A 19,600-nucleotide genomic window follows, 5' to 3' on the forward strand; every position below is an offset into this window, starting at 1 on the left:
TCATTTTCAAGTAGATAATCCTTTTAGATTTCTGTCCTCTGCTTTTCACACAGGCAGTAATACCAGTACTCCCCCTCCCCCACCCCGCCCCAACTTTGCATGCTAGGTGCCAGCTAGCATTTTGAGCAAGTTACTTATTCATCACCAACTTCTTAGAGAAATGGAGCTTAGCTTTTAATTAAAAACACTTTCACCTCTTTTAGAGCTCTGCAGCCAAGAGTGTATTACAGTTTATTACAAATGTTTTGTGTTACCGAAGAGTAAAATAAACAATTAAGGATTTATACCATATAATACAGAAGAGGTTTCGTAGCAAGAGGCATGAAACTACTCTAAACGCTCAGCGGCGGGATTACTCAGCCCCTGTCCCCACCACGCAGGTAACATCTGCCCACCGCCTATCGTTTCTGATGTCTCCCCCGACCCAAAGGGAGGTGCGGCAGCTGAACGCACCTCCTAAGTTGAATGCATGGGCCTCAGTGCAATGAGCTGGTCCGACACGTGGCCGGGAGGGACTGGAATCCTTCCGCCACCTGGTACCGAGAGTTACCCGTCCCTCACGGCGTTTCCCTTTATCAGAGAGTGCTCACGTAGCCCTCAAAAGGGAGGTGTAAGTTACCTTGCTTCAGGAAAGGATTGGGAAAGAGCCAGGTTGTTGCTGAGCGGCCTTCTTTCTGATTTAACCATGTGGTAAAGTGAGAACTACCTTCTCTGAACACGCACCTTCCACCCCATCATATAGGACCACGGTGTAGGCTCGCAGAACAAAGTGGAGGTCACTAAACTGAGAGCAGGCTACTTGCAGGCAGTCGCCAATGATCACTTTGTCGAAAGGTCCTCCACAGACATTAGCAGGACAGGATGCCAGGACCACAGGTGTGACCTGCAGCTGTCCTCTGTTCTTCCGTAACAACAGAAGCAGAGGGAAAAGCTAAACCTTAAATGTCACCAACATTCAACATTCCGTTGGGACTTTGGGGCCGTGAAACTCGACTTAGCAGACTCACTCTCGCCCTCACTTCATTACCGTTTCCAAAGCCTCTGTCTCTGACAGTGAATACCACCAGCATATAAAGCAGCCTGTAAAAATTTGATCTCAGCTTAGTTGTTTTTCTTTTTAAACACAGCATCTTAAGCATTCACTTTTTGTTTATTCTGCTGCTCTAATCTACTGAGATAGAATCATAACCACTCATTCGATTACATCCTACTCTTTTCTTCCTTCATCGTTCACACACTGAATATTTTATTTCCACTATGTCTGAACACTGTAAAAAGAGCAGGGACATGATGGTCGACAAGGACGCACACACCAGGAACTCAGGCAGCCCTGTCAGCACACGGGGCCATTGTCTTCATCTGCGTCACCGGGAAGAAAAAGGTGCTTTCACTGTGACTCCATCCCAGGTGTTGTGTTAGAACGGCAGTAGCTTCTGACATGAGATTTTTCATCCGCTTCAAGCAGTCTTTTGCTTCCTCCATGCCCACCCCACTTTGGAGCAGTTTTTGGAGCTCGCCCGGGAGGTCCGGCACTATGGATACGTGCAGCTGGAACCCTGCACCTGTGACCACCCAAAACCGGGCTGCCAGGCCCTTCTTTCTGTCGGCAATGATGAGATCAGCTGCTGCATAACCCTGCCGGATAACCAGACCCTGGACGTCACTTTCCAGATGGACAGAGTGAAGTGCTGGCAGGTCACTTTCCTTGTGAGTATCTTGGCACCTTGCCTTTCCCATCATTTAAAGCCTTCATCCATGATTTTAAAAATCCTAGTGTTTTTGGATGACCTTGTTAGTATCAGGGAGACAGGTTTGCCATTTGAATCAGTACCTTGAGTGGATTGGCATCTAAGGCACAGTAAGCATCATAAAATCCCATGGACGGAGAAGCCTGGTGGGCTACAGTCCATGGGGGTCGCAAAGAGTCGGACACGACCAAGCATGCGCAAAGCATCACCTAGTAAAACCTACCTATTATCTGGTACAAGTTCCTCAGTCTCGCTATAGAGACACTCCTCTTCTCACCTTCCAACAGCAGACTTCTCTACTGCTTGAAGGGTATCTAAAGTAATAACAACATGTAGAAATAACAGCTACCATTTACTGAACGCTTAACACGTGCTCAGTACCAATAAGAGCTCTATGCTTGGAAACTGGATGCTGCCCAGCAGAGCTATTCTTTTTTTTTTTAATTAAAAAGTATTAATTTATTTATTTTTATTGGGGATAATTACTTTACAATATTGTGATGGTTTTTGCCATATGTCAACACTAATCAGCCACGGGTACACATGTGTCCCCCCATCCTGAACCCCCCTCCCATCTCCCTCCCTACCCTATCCCTCTAGGTTGTCCCAGAGCGCTAGCTTTGGGTGCCCTGCTTCAGGCATCAAGCTTGCACTGGTCGTGTATTTTACATATGGTAATATACATGTTTCAATGCTACTCTTTCAGATCATCCCACCCTCGCCTTCTCCCACAGAGTCCAAAATTCTGTTCTTTACACCTGTGTCTCTTTTGCTCCCCTGCCTGTAGGATCATCGTTAGTATCTTTCTAAAATTCCACATTTATGCATTAATATACAGTATTTGTCTTTCTCTTTCTGACTTACTTCACTGTGTATAATAAACTCTGGTTTCATCCACCTCATTAGAACTGACTCAACTGTGTTCTTTTTTTTTTTTTTATAACTGAGTAATATTTCATTGTGTATATGTAACACAACTTTCTCATCCATTCATCTGCCAGTGGACATCTAGGTTGCCTCCATGTCCTAGCTATTGTAAATAGTCCAGTGGAGCTATTCGTAAGGATCTCTGGCATCACACTTGCATTGCCATGTCCTCCCAAGAGAGAGCTTTCTGACCAGACCTACTGAGTGCTTATTTGGACCAGCTATGCTAGGCAATGACACATATGCTATTTAATTCTTTTTTTTTTTTCATTAAGAGAAAACAAAGGTCAATATTTATAAAAAGTAATTAGCATTTCTTAATTAAGTTCTTAAATATAACCCAGTGAGCTAAGAGGCATTATCCCATTCACACAGGAAATGGAGATGAACTAGTAGAGAAAACGCTACTAAAGCAACCACGACACCCAGCTACTAAATCCATGAAACCCATGGGGACTTTTTTAGCTGGCTCAGTACTGTGAGGGCAGAGAGACAGGCCTGTCTGCAGCATTTGATATGCCAATCATGTCTTCCTTTTCACGACTCCCCCTGCTTCCTCCTCTAATTTTGTGGGTTGCCTCTCCCTCTGACCACTCCTGAAATGCTGGTGTTTCCCAGGGTTCCATTTCTAGGATCTCTCCTCTACTTATCTCCCAAAGTCAGTTTCCCAGATGACCTGTCAACAGGTCCAATATTTCCTACCGTATTCTTGACATTTTCACCAAGTTTCACAGACACCTGAAGCTCAACCTTTCCCCAAACCGGACTCATCCTTTTCCGTATGCCCAACCTAGGGTTCTTCCTCCTGTGTCCCCTATCTTGATAAATAGGATTTCCACCACCCCTAGTTGCCAAATCAGCAATCTTGAAATTACCCCTGACTTTTCTCTTATGTTACATTTTTAATTGCTGATGCAGACAGACCTATCTGTTCTATGACACTGGTGGTGGTGTTCAGCTGCTAAGTCATGTCCAACTCTTTGCAACCCCATGGACTGCAGCACGCCAGGCTTCCCTGTCCTTCACTGTCTCCTGGAGTTTGCTCACATTCGTGTCCATTGAGTCGATGATGCCATCCAACCATCTCATCCTCTGCCGGCCCCTTCTCCTTTGGCCTTCAGTCTTTCCCAGCATCCGGGGCCTCTCCAGTGAGTCAGCTCTTCGCACCATCCTATGGCACTGCTGTCCTTCAAGACTCTCCTTTTCTCTCTGCCCTCATGTCTTGATCTCAACATTTGCTGCCTGGATGAAATCCCACAGCCTCCTAACCCTTCTCACTGCCCCACTCTTACCCTCTTGGGGTCAGAAGAATAAAACACATCATATGATTTCAGTCCCTTTAAACCATGGGAACTTCTTTTGTGGCCAACGTTTGGTATATCTTGAAATGTCCGGTGTGCACTCTAGAAGAATGCATATGGTGCCACTGTTGAGAATGCATATGTTGCCCTAACTCTAACCCTACAAATATCAGTTCCATCAAGTGGTTAATGACGTTCAAGGCTCCTCTATCCTTACACATTTCTCTCTACGTGTTCTATCAGCTATTGTCAGGCATGTTAAAATCTTCAAATATAATTGTAGACTTGTCCATTTCTTTAAATTTTGTTAGTTTTTTCCTTCTTGTCTTTTATAGATTATTTTATTATTCAGACATTCGTTTGCTCCTTGTTTTTTTATCCACGCCTTTAAAATTTATGGTTACTTGAGTCTTTAATATACATCTGTTTAACTTATTACAGTCTATTTTCAAATATTACATCATTTCACAAAAAGTTTTAAAACCTTACAACAGTGTACCTCTGTTTGCCGCTTCTGTCCTTTGTGGTATTTGTTGCCATACATTATTCCTACATATATTATAGACCTCATACTGTGTTATAATTATTTTTGCTTTCAACAGTTAATTATTTTTTAATTAAAAGGTAAACTTTTAATTTTGATATAATTATAGATTCATATGTAGTTGAAAGAAATGCTACAGAGGTTTTGCATACACTTTACCCTTTTCTTCAATTATTACATCTTTCGAAACTAGAGTACAGTATCACCGCCCATGCTGCTGACATTGATGCAATGAAAAGTTGAGACGTTTCCATCATCACAAGGATCTTTCATGTTAGCTTTTTATAGCTGCATCCACTTACTCCCACTCTCATCCCTCTTGAACCCCTGGCAACCCTAACCTGTTTGCCATTTTCATATTGTGTCATTTCAAGAATATTTTATAAAGCTTTTGGAAATAATGGATTATCTATGACTTGACTGTGGTGATCATTTCGTGGATACATGCATATGTCCAAACTCTTCAAATTGTGTACATTAAATATGTGCAGTTTTTTTGCACATCAATTATGACCTCGGTTAGAAAAAAACAAACACTCACACACATAAGACAAGGTTATGCACCGGTCAATTGATGCAGATATTGTGACCAGAGGTTCACAAGAACCTAAACCTATATTTCCCCTTGGACTGTGTATCAGAACTCACTAATGCAGTGCTTGTGGTGACTATAGAACATAGCTAGTGTGAACAACAAGAACTGACTGTGTTTAGGAGGTAAACATAAAATAAAAGCAAGGAATTTGTTACCTTAAAAAATAAGAGAATGTTACATGAACATATTACACAGTATGTAGTCTTTGGGAATTTTTTTACTCAGCATAATTCTCTGGAAATTCATTCAGCTCGGTGTGCATATATCAGTAATTTGTTTCTTTTGGCAGCTGAGCAGTGTTCCATGATATAGAATAGCCACAATTTTTTAAAACACTCACCCAAAGAAAGATACCTGGTTGTTTCCAGTTATTAGCTATTATGAATAAAGCTTCTATAAATATGGATTCATAGGTTTTTGTCTGAGCACAAGTTTTCATTTCTCTGGGATAAATGCCTAGGAGTGCAATTGTTGGAAGTTGTGTGTTAAATTTTTTAAGAAACTGCCAAATTGTTTTCAAGGGGGCTGTGCCAATTTATTATACATTCCCACCAACGATGTATGAGCAAGCCAGTCTCTCCACTTTCTCATCAGCATTTGGCATTGTCATTATTTTTTATTTAGTCATCCTGGTAAGTGTGTATTGGTATTTAATTGGGATTTTAATTTGCCTTTCCCTCATGGCTAACGATGTTGAACAGCTTTTCATGTGCTTATTTACCATCTGGGTATCTTCTTAGGTGATATGTCTTCATAATCTCTCCCATTTTCCAATTGGATTTTTTGTTTACTATTGAGTTTTGAGAGCACTTACATTCTAGATATTAGTCCTTTTTCGATATGTGGCTTGCTAGTACTTTCTCTCACTTCGTAGTTTTTCATTCTCTTCACAGGGTCTTTTGCAAAGCAAAAGACTTTAATTTTGATGGAGTTGTTTTTCTTTATTGTGTTTTCAGTGTCAAGTCTAAATTCTTTGCCAAAGTTCCCTTTTTCGCCTATGGAAGTCCAACTGCTCTAGGACCATTTGTTGCAAAGGCTATCTTTCTTCAATTGAATTGCTGTCATACCTTTGTAAAAAATCCGTTGGGCACATTTGTGTGGGTCTAGTTCTGTTCCATGGATCTTTGTGTAGACACACAGAGGGAGGCATAGATCCCTCTACCAATACCGATCCCTCTACCAATACCACATCATCATTCTCTTCTTCTGTAACAGCTTTATCAAGATATTATTCACATTCCACACAATATAAAGTGTACAACTCAGTAGCATTCAGTATATTCAGAGTTGTGTAACTATCATCACAGTCAATTTTAGAAGACCTCAAAAAGAAGCTCCATACCTTTTATTTGTTACTTCCTTGTCACCAGGCCTAGGAAACCACTCATTTACTTTCTGCCTCTATAGATTTGCCTATTCTGAACTTAGCATATTAATGGAATCATACATGGTACTTGTGAATGTTTTTTGAGAGGGAAACCCAAACAGAGACCAGAGGTCTTGCTAAGTTGAGGAGAAAGAGACAAAAATCTGTGAAGCGGTGGTTAAAACTTATGGGATAAAAGACTAAAGACAAGGGTTTTACATAGAGCAAGAGCTTCAGAGAGCACCTTTCAAATCTTTTGGCTAAATAATGATTTGTGCATGTGCGGGCAATGCACAAATTTGCATCTGGGAAGTCTGGGGAAAGAACCACTGAAAAGCAGCAGGTTGAACAATTCCAAAAGCAGGTTGAACAATTCAAAAACAACATACTGGTGTTTTTACTTAATGTTTCCAGGGCTCATTCTTGTTGTAGCATACATCAGTATTTATTCCTTTTTATGGTCAAATAATATTCCATTGTACAGATATACCCACTTGTCCGTTGATGGCTATTTCTACCTTTTGACTGTTATGAATTACGCTACTATGAACATTTGTGCAGAAGTTTTTTTATGTGGATATAGGTTTTTGTTTCTCTTGGGTATATACCGAGGAGTGGAATTGCTGGTAATTCACCATAGTGGTTAACTTTTATGGTTAATTTTTTGAGGAAAGTCCAGACTGTCGTTTACAGTGTCTTCTCCAGTTTACATCCCTACCAGCAACATAAGAGGATTCCAATTTCCCCATATCCTTGCCTGTTCTTGTTATTATCTAATTTTTTAAAAAATATGGCCATTCTAATGGATGTAAAGTAATATCTCATTGTGGTTTTATTTCAGTCTTTTTTTCTCTCTGTGCTTAATTTTGGGTGGTTTCTCTTGTCATAATTTCAAAGTCATCAATCTTCTGTAGCATATAATGTGTGTCTTTCCCATTTGTTATACTTTTATTTCTACAATTATACTTAATTTTTCATCTCTAGAAGGCCATTAAGGTCTTTTTTATATCTTCCATTTCTCTCCTTATCATGCTATTTTTTTCTAAATTTTTGAGTGTGTGGAGCATATTTAAAATAACTTTTTATATTATGGTCTACTAATTCCATCAGCTCTGACATGTCTATTGATTGATTTTTCTCCTATTTGCAGAGTACACTTATCTCATACTTTGCACACCAGGTAATTTATTATGGTATGGCAAACACTGTGAATTTTACACTGTTGAATGCTGGATTTTATTGTATTCCTTTAAAGAAGATTGGACTTTGTTCTGTCACACAATTAAATTACTTGGAATTAGTTTTATTTTTTTGAAACTTGCTTTTAAGCTTTCTTAAGGCAGATCAAGAGAAGTTTGGAGGACTAATTTAGTACTTTACTTAATAGCTGCCGTTCTTAGAACTCTCCCTGTCTTGTTTATTATGCTATCTCTACTCAGGTGGATAGAAACTATTTCCAGGCTGGTTTAAGAGCTTTTGGAATTGTTCAACCTGCTGCTTTTCAGTGGTTCTTTCCCCAGACTTCCCAGATGCAAATCTGTGCATCTCCCACGCATGCACAAATCATTATTTAGCAAAGAGATTTGAAAGGTGCTCTCTGGAGCTCTTGCTCTATGTAAAACCTTAGTCTTTCGTCTTCTATCCCATAAATTCTAACCACCACTTCACAGATTTTTGTCTCTTTCTCACCAACTTAGCAAGACCTCTGGACTCTGGGTTTCCCTCCCTGTGCTGAGTCTTGGAAACTCCTCCAGGCAGTAAACTGGGTAACTACAGGGCTCACCTTACTTGTTTTCTGCTTCTCAGGGCTGACAGTTCTGCATTCTCTGCTGTTCTATGTCTGAAAACAGCTGTTTCTCAGTTCAGTTTTTTATATTGATGCTGCCAGACCCATAGTTCTAAAATACAAATTTGTGTTATTATTCAGCTTTTAAAATCTTTTAACAAAATGGCCTGTTGCCCTTAAGATAAAGTTCAGACTCCTTCACTTAGCTTGTAAAACCTGTAACAGCCAGGGCTCTTTTGGTAGCAAATAGTAGAAACCAAAACTTCTGGCTCTTGTGGGGAAACAAAAAAAAAGGATTTATTAGAGGGGTATGAGATAATCCACTGATTTCAAGAAAAGGGTGGAAAAAAAAAAAAAGACTGAAATAGAGGCTCAGGATAACCAAGAACCAGAGGAGCTCAAGATTTCTAGAAAACAGGGATTCTTTTTCAGGACCTGCTCTTTGGATCCTTCTGCCCTGGAATCAAATGAGAGACCCAGAGTATTTATCCAGTTGGCTTGAGCTTGGGTCACGTGCCACCCTCCAAGAGGGCAGCATTTCCTGACTGTCCTAGCTTGAAAGCCACAGTGAAAAGTTTTTCCCAAGGGAATTTGAAACTCTAGTACCAGAAGAAAAAGCGATCGATGCTGTAAAGCAAAAATCACAGGTGCTTCCTACCAGGCTTCCAGGCTCTGGCCCTGCCCTTCCTCTCTCAGCCCCCCACCCATCACAGCGAATGATTCAGACACACTCTAGTGTGCCAGGCTCCCTCGTGCCTCAGTGCCTCTGTGCTTATTTTGTCTTCTACCGGGAACCGCTTGTTACCACCACACCCCTCCCTCAAAAACACACACAGCAAACTTGGATAATTTATTCTTCTGCTCAGATAACACTCTCTCTCCACTCTCACCCCACCAGAACTTCTTTACCTCCTAGTCTGGATTAGACGTCCATCCTGTTCACTTCCATAGACCTGTGTTTGCTTCGCTTATAATATTTATATCAAACTATGATGATGTATTGTACTTTCATGGCTCCCCAAAAGGCTGATGGCATCTTGGGTATAGGGATATTCTCACTTGTTTTGATATTTTGTGCAGTACATAATAGCCATTTAAATTCCTGCTGAATGTCAAGTAACATCTTTTCCTTTGTAGGGGACTCTGCTGGATACGGATGGGCCACAGCAAACTCTCAACCAGAATTTAGAGCTCAGATTTCAGTATTGCGAGGATAGTCACTGGCGGTGGTTTGTTATTTACACCAAACAGGTAAGGTCTCAGGGCAGAGTAGGAAAACCTTCAGTGCTAAATGCTCTCTTGCATGCTGGGGTGGACAAAGCACCTTGCCCTAACCCAAATGGAGCAGAATATTAGAGTATGCCACGCCTGCACTTTTAGGCCTGTAATACCATTTGTTTGTTTTGGTTTTGTTTTATTTTGTGGTTGTTCAGTTGCTAAGTCAGGTCCTACTTGTTGTGGCCCCGTAGACTGCAGCATGCCTGTCTTCCCTGTACTTCACTATCTCCCAGAGTTTGCTCAAACTCGTGTCCATTGAGTCAGTGATGCTATCTAACCAACTCATCCTCCACTGCCCTCTTCTCCTTTTACCTTCAGTCTTTCCCAGCATCGGGGTATTTTCCAGTGAGCCGGCTCTCAGACTTGTTTTGTTTTACTCGTCACCAAAGCTTTCATATAAATTAGAAATAAATTTATTTACCAAGTAACAGAAGACTCAACTATCAGTGACTTAGACCGTGGATTAGTTAACTTCTCGAGGAATCAATGATGGTAAACATTTTAGGTTTTTAGGCTCATATGGTCTCTGTTGCAACTACTTAACTCTATTGCTGTAGCACAAAAGAAGCCACAGACAATATATAAACAAATGGGTATAGCTGTGTTCCAATAAAACTTTATTTATAAACACAAGTGGATAGGGCGAGATTTGTTTGCCAACCCCTGGCTTATACAATACAAATTTTTATCATCTCACTTAGTAAGAATACTAGAGGGAGATGTTGGCATCCCTATAATTCTTTTGGCCTTTTCCAAGTAGAAAAAAGCAAAAGTCATACACCAGAATCACTCCCCCCACCTCCCCCCAGTAGACTTTCCATTTTGTCTTACTGGCCAGAGCTAGGTCACATGAGCACTCCTAGCTTCAAGGGAGTCTGGCTTCAAGGGAATCTGGGAATCAAGCATTTATCATAGAGGAACAGGATTCATAATCAACTTAAGATAAGCATGAGTCATTGCCTAGAGCTGGGTACTTTGAAATTCCCAAATCAGGGTTCTGTTACTAGGGAAGGAGGGACAATGGCTTTTGGGTAGCAATAGTTAAATCTGAAGTAAATGTGAACTACTTTAAATTAAATATCCATTAAAAATCTAATTTTCTATATGCCAAATCCAACTGGAAATTCTTTTTACTTAGCTAACTTAAACTATTTCAATTTGGAGTCAAAACTACAAGTGTTCTAAAACAAAACCAAAATAGCAAAGTAATCTTTGCATCAACATCATATTCAACTTGAGTACCTGGTGTGTGTGCTCAGGCTCACTTGCTCAGACTCCTCTGACCATGGGATTTTCCAGGCAATAATACTGGAGCAGGTTGCCATGCCCTCCTCCAGGGGATCTTCCTGACCCAGGGATTGAACCCACGTCTCCTGCAATGGCAGGCAAATTCTTTACTACTGCACCTGGTGATCACATTCAGTTCTGTGTTCCATGCAACATTCCAGTTTTAGGCAACCAAAGCTCAGTTTTAACATTCCACTAGTACAGTTCTGATCAAGAGATAATAGATATCCATGTCCTCTGAAAAACAAAGTACTAAATCAAAATCCCAGGTTAAAGAAATGGTCCCCCAGGTTCACCTTAAATATAAAACATCCTTAAGGAAGTGGTAGGATGGTTTGCTGAGGCAAGATCTGCAGTCACGTGGAAACACAGAGAGATTTTGGCAGCGAAACCACCCCCTTCCCTCCGAATGCTAAGTGCGGTAGTTAAATTTTATTATGGTCTTTTAATCTAGTCTGTACAAATGAGTTTAAGCCACTAAGGAGAGGTGCAATAAACATCCTTTGAAAAGAGTCCTAGTAAGGTCTTATTTCCTTTGGAGTACGGATTTATCGATGTGCACCCAAGGGCTACTTCTGCAAAAGGCAGAAATGTGGTTTGTGTGCCTTGCAAATACAGAAAGAAGACTTGGCCCAACTCTTTCCTGGGCCCTTTAAACGGAAGCTTCATATATAGAGAGTGAGATTTATTGATTTGCTTATGTTTTATTTTTGGCTGTGGGGGTCTCTGTTGCTGCACTTGGGCTTTCTCTTGTTGCAGGGAGCAGGGGCTACTCTTCGTTGTGGTGCTGTGGCTTCTCACTGCAGCAGCTTCTCTTGTCGTTGAGCACAGACTCTAGGCACCTGGGCTTCAGTTGTGTAGGTGGATGGAATCGGTCTACACCCTGTGAGACACCATTAAACACCCCTCCTAGCTGCATCAGCTCAGGGTTTGCTGTCGTTTACCTGTTTCGTACCCTGATGTTTCATGGGTGACATATATGCAGAGATAAACAGGGTTCATTCTTAGCTAAAGCAGGAAGGCAAGCTTTGTGTCTGCATATAAACCCCACATCCGTGACTCTTTTCCTTATTGGTGGCAACCTTTTCTTTCCCCTCTTTTCTCTCCTCTTAAATAAAATGCAACCCATCTCTGTAAAACTCTGAAACGCCCCCTCCGTGTAGCCCCTTCACCCTCTAGTTCTACTTTGTGTGTCCTGTCCTCCAAAAGCTCTCTACATCGGCTGCCATAACCCGAACTTTCCCTCCCTCTCGCCTCTCCTCCTCTCTGTCATCCCCTCACCCCCAAGTTCAGGGACCATCCATGAGCACAATTTATACTAAATTTCTCTGGCCTCAGGCTTTGAGCTTCTGTTGTCTGAAACCTCAGTGGGGCCAAATGAGAAATGAGCAGTCCAAGAGCTGAGAGCAGAAAAATGAGCGGGAATAAAAGAATCTGTGGGAAAGGAGCAAAAGGGAAAATCACAGGGGAACCTTAAGTTTGGCACATGGTATAAAGTTCCTAGAGAAAGGAAAGCCTCAGCTTTTGTGCAGCAAGATGTACATGACATGTGTCTTGCCACTAGCAGTGATGAGCCGTCGATAAGCCACAGTGGTGTTTGGGGCAATGGTCAGTCTTGACAGTGAATGACTAAAAATACCAGGAAAATTTAAAAAGGAAGAAAAATGACTAATTTTGTCTTCAGCAAGAGCTATAAGGTGCTAATATAGCCTTTCAAACAGGTTAATATGCATGCCTACTTATAGGTCTCTCAATCATTCAGTTCAGTTCAGTTCAGTTCAGTCGCTCAGTCATGTCCGACTCTTTGCGACCCCATGAATTGCAGCATGCCAGGCCTCCCTGTCCATCACCATCTCCTGGAGTTCACTCAGACTCATGTCCATCGAGTCCGTGATGCCATCCAGCCATCTCATCCTCGGTCGTCCCCTTCTCCTACTGCCCCCAATCCCTCCCAGCATCAGGGTCCTTGCCAGTGAGTCAACTCTTCGCATGAGGTGGCCAAAGTACTGGAGTTTCAGCTTCAGCATCATTCCCTCCAAAGAAATCCCAGGGTTGATCTCCTTCAGAATGGACTGGTTGGATCTCCTTGCAGTCCAAGGGACTCTCAAGAGTCTTCTCCAACACCACAGTTCAAAAGCATCAATTCTTCAGCGCTCAGCCTTCTTCACAGTCCAACTCTCACATCCATACATGACCACAGGAAAAACCATAGCCTTGACTAGACGGACCTTAGTTGGTAAAGTAATGTCCCTGCTTTTGAATATGCTATCTAGGTTGGTCATAACTTTTCTTCCAAGAAGTAAGTGTCTTCTAATGTCATGGCTGCAGTCACCATCTGCAGTGATTTTGGAGCCCCCCAAAATAAAGTCTGACACTGTTTCCACTGTTTCCCCGTCTATTTCCCATGAATAGAAGATTGACTATCATCATTTGATTTGATTGTGATTAGAGGTGGTTTTTATTATTTGTTGCTCATAAAACATGAGCTGTTTACAAAGTAATGGGAAAAAATGGGATGTAAGGGAGCAGTTTTGAAAAAGATTAGTAATGAGATCATTTTTAATCTTTTAAAAAATGTACTGCAAGTATATCCCTGTAATTGAGAAACTTTATGGTTACTTGCTGGTTACATCTTATGAAATTAATGAAAGTCAAAGAACTCTAAATTCTTAAAAGCATACTTTTGGAGGACAGGGCACAAAACCTGCTTCTCAGTATGAAGAGGGGAGGAAGAGAATGAAGTCTTTAACTGACAGAGTTCTTTATTTCTGGGTTTCTTAGGCTTTTTTGCTGAGTAGCTGCTTGAAAAAGATGATTTCAGAAAAGACGGTAAAGCAAGCCGCAGAGAATCCAGAAATGGTAAGTGCTCTTATCCGCGTCTGTGTTTCAGTTTGTTTCCACCATCAGCTGGCACTAAACTACACTGATGAATTTCCCCGGACACAGTGAGTCTGGTCTTCCAGTTCAGGTCAGTTTAGTCGCTCACTCGTGTCTGACTCTTTGCAACCCCATGGACTGCAGCACGCCAGGCTTCCCTGTCCATCACCAACTCCCAGAGCTTGCTCAATCTCATGTCCATCAAATCAGTGATGCCATTGAACCATCTCATCCTCTGTCGTTCCCTTCTCCTCCCACCTTCAATCTTTCCCAGCATCAGGGTCTTTCAAATCCAGGGACGAACCCAACTGCCCAGAAGTGAGCTTCTCAGCTCTCTGGGAGCTCAGTCTTCAGAATTCAAGCCAATTTCCCAGGGAGAAGTCAGTTGTCCTTGGATTGCTGAGAACTTGCTAACCCTCTACTCTGTATCCTTGTATTTCTGCCTTCTCCCAAATGGAAGATTCCAGATTTACCATAAAAGCAACAACATGGACAGAATCAGCAAGGCAGGTAAGAGCTTAAATAAGCTCTGAAGTTTTGTCTCTAGATAGAACTCACAGCCTCTTGATACTTCCACTGTACCAAATTAAAATGCCTTTAGCATTTGGGAGAAGCCATCGGGTAAAAGAAGCTCTCAAGGCTATAATTTTTTCTCAGTGTAAAATTTATTTTTCTTGTCTCCATCTCTTCAATAAAGGCCTAGTTACTCACTGTAAGTGTTGATGCTGGGGCTGTAAAGAGAGTTCCTGAGATTCTAAACTTTCTACTTGCCTTGTCACCATCAGGATACAAGCTTGTCCCAAGTAAGACAGTACAGTTTGATTTTTTTAAATGACATTTATAAACATAAATTGTAGGATAACACACTGGGCTTTAAAAATACAACAGAAAGTATTTGAAAACTTTTCCTAATATTATAATTTTAGTGTATTATAAGAGGGCAGATTATACCTTTAGTTTAACATTGATCTTTACTTGACTTTGCAGCTTTTTTTCCTCAGAAAAATGTTGCATTTTATACTTACTTTTCTTTCTTCTAGAACTCAAAATATTTTCCCAGGGAAGATAAAATTCACTGCCCCTTGGTGTCTGAACACTTCAAAATGTGCTAGAGAATAGCAAATCACACCAATAAAACAATCAAGGATGCTTTTTTTTTTAAAGCATAATAAAATCTAACCTCCTAAGAAGGATGGACCCGTTTAGGTCTCAATTTAAATATATGTATATGATAAATATGTATAAACATAAATATACCATGTATCATTTTATATATGTATGTGTATATACAGAGAGAAAAGCAATTAATGTACCCCCATTAAAAGGGAGAAGTGCTCTCAAATGTGGTTTGATAAAGTGTAAGCTACTTGATGCAGGAAATACTTGTACAATGAATATCTAAGAGTTTTCTCTACAATAAGAGGAAGTAGTAACCTATTTAAAGTTTTCAAGAAAAACAACCACACCATCATATTCCATAGATTTGCATGCAAATTAAAATCTATAATTTATCTTGGTGACTGATAGCAAAAGCAGCATGGTAGTCAATAAAACTTGTATTGCCTTACCCAAATACTCATCAAGTTTTATTTTCACAAACTCTTTATTTCTTTCCTTATGTTGGTTCTTAGAAAGAAGTTAAGATTTTTCCTCTGAAAATTGGATGGTGTTGGAATAGTTCACATTTCAAGAGAATGTTGTAGGAATAGCCCACATTTTAGTCTGGAGTTTCATCTATTAATACAAATCCTTGGGTAGAATGGGACCCTGGAAAGGAGATAGAAAAGACAGATCATCTCTTTGAACTTTGACTGGATCTCCTCGTAAAGTACAGTTGATAAGAACAAGTCACTTTATGGAGCTTAAAGTAACCATATAAATGTTAGACTGTGACATTTACTCATTTTCTAGGCAAAACATATAAAGCCTGAATTGACACCTTTCACTTATAGAAGTCTCATAGACCAAAATTTACAAGGCAGAATAAATTAAAAGATTTTATAACTGTGAAGAATCTGGGGAGGGAAAGAAAAACTGAGAAAACTGTAACCAACTGAACCCCATAAATAAAGCAGATGGTCCCTTGAGAGATTAAATAGTACTCTTTTATCCTGGTAAGAAGGAAGAAGTGAAAGAAGAAATTTAGTGCTAACTAACTTAGAGTTAATTAGCTTAGTTAGCTTTAGGCAATGGTTTCAAAGGTTAAGACTTGAACTGCTTATGAAGAGATGATTAAGATTTGAAGTCAAATGAATGGGCTAAAGAAAAATGTAAACATGCAGCAAAAAAAGAGTTAAATTCTTAAGACAGTATTAACTGAAAAACCAGAAAGGAGAAAAATGTGTAACATTATTCTTAGAGCTGTGCTCTTATACAAGAACCTAAAGTGATTTTTTTCAATATTTGCTACTTTTAACTAGAACAAAATTAAAGGATTATTTTATTTGAAAATAAACTATATTAGTTAGGAGTAATTTTGACTGCCAATAACAAAAAACAAAACAAGACAAAATAAGTGTTTTGGGCAAGATAAAAGTCTGTTTCTCTCTCATCTAAAAGCCCAGAAGCAGGCATAATGGGGCTGTGTGGTGTCACCAGAGACCTTTCTGCCCTGCCATCTTCAGTGTGTGGCTTTTACCTCATGCCCAGGATGGCTGCTGGAGATCCAGCCATTACATGCACATTCCAGACAACAAGTATAAGGAGAGTATGCAGAAGCACTCACCCTTTTTCTTTAATGAGGAGTCTCAGAGGTCCCACATAGAATTTCTGCTTATAGCTCATTGTCCAAGAGTTAGTCATATCGCAGGCCCCCCCCCCCCACCCCCAGCTGTAAGGAAGTCTGGTAAATGTAGTCTTTTTGCAGAGTATGTTGTCTTTCCAAATAAATGTGGGTGTTACTACTAAGAAACAACAGAATGAATAATGGAGTAGGCTAACAGCAATCTCTGCTGTGTAAAGAAATCTACAAGACACCAAGAAAAGAAAGCACATGGATTTTATGTAGTACGTGTATTCCCTGCATACAGGATATAAGGGCTTCCCTGATAGCTCAGTTGGTAAAGAATCACCTGCAACGCAGGAGACCCTGGTTCGATTCCTGGATTGGGAAGATCCTGTGCAAAAGAGAAAGACTACCCACTCCAGTATTCTGGCCTAGAGAATCCCATGGACTGTATAGTCCGTGTGGTCGCAAAGAGTCAGACAGGACTGAGTGACTTTCACTTTCATTCCTAAGGAGCTTCTGAAAGTGTATTATCATCATTATAATTATCATTATTTATATATTAAACCATAATCTGAATACATGAGAGTTATCAGAAATATGCTAGTAAATATTTTCTGAATTGAAAAACTATTTTTAAAATAGTCTATACCTAGTTTGTTTTTATTAGTTTATATAACTTTTCCTTAGGTTTACTCAACAGCAGGTCTGAATCTCTAAATTGGTCTTCTGAAAAATGGCAAAGAACAAGGTGGCCGTCTGACTCCAGCTTGCCTCATACCTCCCCTCCCCTCCCCAGTTACCATAACCATATATATTTCTCTCTCCACTTCTCTTTCATTGGGGGTGAGATCAGACAGTGTAAAAGGCCATTGGGTGCTTTGAAGTGTGTTCCTGTTCTATGAGGAGAAGGGGAAACACCAAGGCCAGTGCTGTCTGATGTTGTAGGATCAGCAGCCTCTTCATGGCTTGTCCAGTTCAGAAAACAGAAAAGGTACTGACATTACAGCCGTCATAAGAATGGTCCAAGCATAGCAGGAAGACAGTTTCAGAGAGCCGGAGGGGAAGGAATGAAGAGTTATGCTATCAACAAAAACTCTCTGTTGAGAGAGAGAGTGCAGGAATCCTGCATTATGAAAAAAAGGATTAACTCCCCCCCTCCAACTTGATCACCCTGGTATATAAAATATAAAAAGCCTACTGAAATGAGTCAAGGGAACAAGCTATATCAGAAATTGCTGAACAATTCTAGTGTGTTTTATTTTTACATAGGGAGAAGGAAGGGAAGGAGACTAGGAGAGAGAAAAATTCCAAGAAGTTTCCCCCAACTTCGGTATTTCATTGCACAAGACTACTTACAGACTATCAAATAATGCTGTAAAATGATAAAATAACAAAACACAAGGCATCGGAACATTGCTTTCTCATTTATCAAGACCTAATAATGATTTTTTAAAACTATTGAGATAGGCTGCAAATATATGGACATCTCTATTGAGAATACTAACCTAAAGGAAGTCCTATGTACCCTTCAAAGTGATATATTTTACAGGAAAAATTAAGTTAATCATAGTTAAAAATTAATCCTCTTTTGCAGTACCGTGTTATTTATCTCACTTATTTTGTAATGTCCCACTGTATATAGGGGGACATGATCTCATGAATCATAAGCAACTTAGTTAATTCACCCCCTCACTCTATCATTTGCCGATGCCTATATTTACCATATATAGTGGCTAGAAACTGAGAATCCAGAGTCAAGGAGTTTATTTGTTGGAAAAGAAAAGCAATTAGTAAAGAGACATTTAGGGTGATAGAGTGATAAGCTGAGATACACGCCGAAAGCATAGTTCTTCAACAGTGTTCTTTTCTTTTTCTGTTGGGCTGGCTAAAAAATTCTTTCAGGTTTTTCAGTACGCTCGGATAAACCTGAATGACCTTTTGGGCCAACCCAATATAAGAAAAGTCTAAGAGTCCTTTCCCCTAAACCCTGGCTAGGAGACTGACCTTGGTGTGCTATGACTTTACCCTCTGACCTCCAGCTTCCAGCCGGGGTCACCCATGGGGAAAGCCAGTGAGGTGGGAGGAGATGGAGACCAGGGTATTTATTTCTCTGACTCTGTCCCTGCTGGGTCTCTGCGGTTGGCCCAGTCCTCGACTGGGTGCCACAGCTCCTGAAGCGACCTCTCCTACCTGCTGCTTCGGCCGCTCTGGTTCCAGTACCAGCTGCTCCCCTCACCCCTGCAGACCCAGAAGTGGTGAGAACCCACACCCACCCCAGCCCCTCGCTACTCGCTACATCCTTTCACTGGTGCACTTTGATCCTTCCCACACCTCCATTAAGCAGTTCCTTGTAGAAAACTCCCTCAGTTACCCTGGGAGTAAGCCATCTGCTTTCTGCTGGGCCCCTTACTGTTATATTAAGGTTACCTTATGTGCATGAGGTATATTCAAGTGTCTTAAACTTCAGTTTGATTCTTCTCTTGATTAATGATGCCTTTTGATTAATCAGAGCCCCATTTGGCTTTGGTTCAGCATATGGATTGGAGCTCTGTGGATTATTTCTGGATTTAGGAGTTCATTTTGTGTGAAGTCCTTTTAAAAGCTGTGTTAAATCACAAAATCCATAGCAGCCACCAACGTTAAACATTAAGCTTCACTTCACTTTCAGGGACTCAGTTTCTGAAACGCTGAGGTACTTGGAAACGAAGGGGGACTGTGCAGATGACAAGCAGGTGTCCTGCTGACTGGCAGCCTTCGGGACCATTAAGAGGATTATTGTGGAAGGAGAAATGTGCTGGTTAAATAGATTATTTGTGTGCTCGCTTCTCTGGCTGTGCTGACTGACATTTCACTAATCTATTTAGCAGATTGAAGTTCCAGAACAAGGCAAAAGTAAAAAATACCACATTCAACAAAACCAGGTCTGTGAGTAAAATTATGTAATGGGTATATTATAATTTTGATAAATCTGCCTGTTTTTCCCCTTTTAAGTAACCAAAGTCATTCTACTTTTAAGATTAAGCCAGAATTCTCTTTCTCAGAAGCTCCTCCATGCAGACTGGTCCAATTGGACAACCATCACAGAAACATAGTGTTTTTACTGTAGAACCCAGTTGGGCTAGGAGAAATGCTTTCTTGAATTTACATATACAAACGTTCCAAG

The 19,600-nt window shown here is 40.6% G+C and overlaps 1 protein-coding gene across 5 annotated transcripts in view; it reads left to right on the forward strand.

The window, feature by feature from the left end:
• SNX31 (sorting nexin 31) overlaps positions 1 to 19,600 on the forward strand; it is an 85,111-nt gene that overhangs the window by 62,003 nt on the left and 3,508 nt on the right. For 3 of the 5 annotated variants that reach the window (XM_012184048.5, XM_027973173.3, XM_027973171.3), the window contains 4 exons: positions 1,504 to 1,707; positions 9,405 to 9,518; positions 13,614 to 13,691; positions 19,302 to 19,358. In XM_012184048.5, coding sequence (XP_012039438.4) covers positions 1,504 to 1,707; positions 9,405 to 9,518; positions 13,614 to 13,691; positions 19,302 to 19,358 — 453 coding nt within the window. The remainder of the gene's footprint in view (positions 1 to 1,503; positions 1,708 to 9,404; positions 9,519 to 13,613; positions 13,692 to 19,301; positions 19,359 to 19,600) is intronic. The other 2 variants (XM_027973169.3, XM_027973172.3) reach the window with 2 other exon arrangements.

The sequence above is a fragment of the Ovis aries genome, chromosome 9, assembly GCF_016772045.2.
Source record: "Ovis aries strain OAR_USU_Benz2616 breed Rambouillet chromosome 9, ARS-UI_Ramb_v3.0, whole genome shotgun sequence".
NCBI classification, from domain to species: domain Eukaryota; kingdom Metazoa; phylum Chordata; class Mammalia; order Artiodactyla; family Bovidae; genus Ovis; species Ovis aries.